The following is a 2837-nucleotide window of genomic DNA, read 5'->3' as shown; positions in this document are numbered from 1 at the left end:
AAAGCAAAGAAACCAGAAAATATTCACATCACATCAACTGATTTAATAATATCTAATTGAGTAGACAGTAAATCGTTGCAGCTCTCATCTCAGATGGAGAATCCCTGTTTTTTTTTATGTTTTTATTTGCCTGGAACATTTTTAGCCATATTATTTTGTGTCTTCTATTCTATTGTTTTTAGAGTTTTAAGTATCTAAATATGCAAAAAAAATGTGTTTATTGCTCCAGGTGATCATTCTCGAGGATTACGCGGACCCGTTTGATGCTCAGAAGACCAAAGAGCAAAGGGAGGCAGAGAGGGTCGGGGAGAACGATGGTTACATGGAGCCGTACGATGCTCAGCAGATGATCACTGGTAAGACTTTCATTCATACATATATGAATATATACTTTAGTTATCCAGGTAAAAATACTCATTGAGATTTAAAATCTCTTTTCCAAGAGCAGCCTGGCCAAGAGGGCAGCATAAAACATACGATAAATACAAGCAGACATACAACTATCACACATTACAAAGAGTGAGCACAACCTCCACTTAAAATGCAACACAGACCAGTCAAATATGTGCAGTTATTCGATTTCAGGGAGAATTTGAGTAGCAATGTCACTGAGCAAGAGAGCTCAGACAATTTCAGGTTGTTTTAGAAGTTATTCCAGGTAAAGGGGGCAAGGTTAGAGCTGTTTTGCCAAGTTCTGTGCAAACATTGTGGACCAGCATCAAGAGAATACTGTGAGAGCGCAGGCCATATTGATTTTGGTTTTTATCCATGTACTTTGACTGCGTCCTCCTGTAGCTGTCAGCTGTGTGACAGAGAGCGCTGATATTTCATTCAGTCCTGAATCACTGAATCTGTACAGCTGTGTGAGCCCCTCTGTGAATGAATCGTATTTTCAGTCCCTGCAGGCCGAGCGGCGAGAACATGAACTCGCACCCTTAGTGCTCCCTGCACCCCACGGGGTTACCGTGGCAACTGTGCTGCGTTCGGACAATGGGTGCAGTTTCCTGCCCCTGCTTCCTCTTTCCTGTCTCTGTTTCCTGGTACTATTCTCTGAAAAGGAAGTTGGCCCTCAGTGCCCCCCCCCCCCCCCCCTCAAACGCAGCTCTGTGTAACCCCCTATATGAACCTGTCTGACCATTTATCAAAACTTCCCAGCATTGAGGAAGACCGGTGATCCGCCATCCAATCACATGCTCTCCTGACCTTTCCTTCCATCACTCCATTGTTTTAGCTAAAAGGGTTACACAATAGCCCGCTGTGAATGTGAAAATGTTTTATGGCGGTGCGCTCTCTAGTAGGTTTTACTTCAATCAGTGGCTGTGCTACTTCCAGGCCTCCTCAGAGAAGTCTGCAGAGGATGTGATGATGTGGCTGAGTCACTTTATGAGGCTTAAATCATACTGAGGAAGTCAGCAGGAGCCTGATGTCACTGTGACTCAATGAGCAAAACAGGGCAGCATTATTATTGAAGTCAGCGTACCAGCTGACATCATTTACCAGAATCAAACTGAATTATAACGCAGTTTTACCATCATTCAGAGATAATGAAGTGCTCTACAAAATTCTTGGTTTTGCTTTTTAAAGTAGAATGTTAAAAGATAGTATGAAAAGAAATGAGTATAAAAAGGAGCAAACTTGAACTGAAGCAGAGTCCAGTGACTTAACTGAGGACACTGGCCTCATTTGCGTTTGACCCTGGAGACCTACTTTTAATTTTACTGGTAAAAAAAAAAACAAAAAAATGAGGCATTCAAATACTGATTTAGACAGATGTTTACAGGGGTTACTGTTTATTTATTTGGTTACTCAATATTTATTTATTTTCTAGTTTATCTTCCTCTTTTTTTCTGTAAATAATGATATAAAATTGATGATATTTGATTTTGGACATGTGGATGTATGCATATATGTTTCATTAATTAGAGGATAGGTTTAAATTAATAATCGAGCTGTAAAATAAAATTCAATGACTTATGGAGAAGTCATTGAAAAAGTCACTGAAATACGTTCACTCTTCTTCTAACTCCCTTTTACATGTGTGAACCAGGTCATCATTTCTTTGCTTGATGTTTTTCATTGTCTGCAAATATTACTTTTTTGTCTATTTGCATGTTGTTACAATCATTTCCCTATTTTCTTTTACGTGTTTGAAAAAAATCAAATCAAGACATCAATCATCTTGGCAATGATTGAAGCTTTGAAGCATTCGGGTCAGCTCTAATTAATGCTTCAATGTTTTTGTCATTCTTTTGTCCATAGTTACAGAGTTACAACCTCTCGTGTTTGTGGTTTTATATTCATCTCCCAGCACAGATTTTAATCTTTTATATTTTGTTTTCTACCTGCAAGAGATCAGACGTCGGGGGTCCAAGGACCTGCTGAAGGTGTGTGTGCTGATGGAGGCGAGTGAGGGAACTGTGGAAGAAGGTCAGCCTGTGCCCTTGCAGATATACGACATCCCATATGAGGGAAGTGAGGGGGACAAGACGGTGGCCACGCGGCCTGAGCTCGACCCTCGACCCTCGACTGAGTACGAGCTGCCCTGGGAGTGGAAAAAGGAGCATATTGTCAGGACACTGTCAGGTACACCAGATGTTTGTTACACACAATATCTGAGAACGAGTTTAGCAGATTTTTTGTTCCTGTGCACACCTTAACTGAATTTTCTGTGCTTTTAAATTGTTTACTTATTCTTTCTTTTATACCTCAAATAGCAACGCTTTAAAATGAAACAAAAAGAAATACATCACTGACTTTTCCTTATTAAATTGTGATGTTGGCTACAACTTTTGCTCAACAAGTAACCACTAACATCTATATATATCAGCTCCAGCCAA

The 2837-nt window shown here is 40.1% G+C and overlaps 1 protein-coding gene across 1 annotated transcript; it reads left to right on the top strand.

Annotated features, from left to right (window-relative positions):
• Window positions 1-229: 229 nt before the first annotated feature.
• On the top strand, window positions 230-2583 carry LOC121940826 (SH2 domain-containing adapter protein E-like; the record flags this gene model as incomplete). The annotated part of the gene is made up of 2 exons (XM_042483510.1): window positions 230-356; window positions 2350-2583. Coding segments are annotated over 2 exons (361 nt in total), but the record flags the coding sequence as incomplete, so codon positions are not given.
• Between the last annotated feature and the right edge of the window lie 254 nt (window positions 2584-2837).

This window comes from Plectropomus leopardus, unplaced genomic scaffold (assembly GCF_008729295.1).
Source record: "Plectropomus leopardus isolate mb unplaced genomic scaffold, YSFRI_Pleo_2.0 unplaced_scaffold9445, whole genome shotgun sequence".
In the NCBI taxonomy this organism is placed as follows: Eukaryota; Metazoa; Chordata; class Actinopteri; order Perciformes; family Serranidae; genus Plectropomus; species Plectropomus leopardus.
The sequence above is the reverse complement of the archived record's forward strand: the minus strand, read 5'-3'. Positions and strand labels throughout refer to the sequence as shown.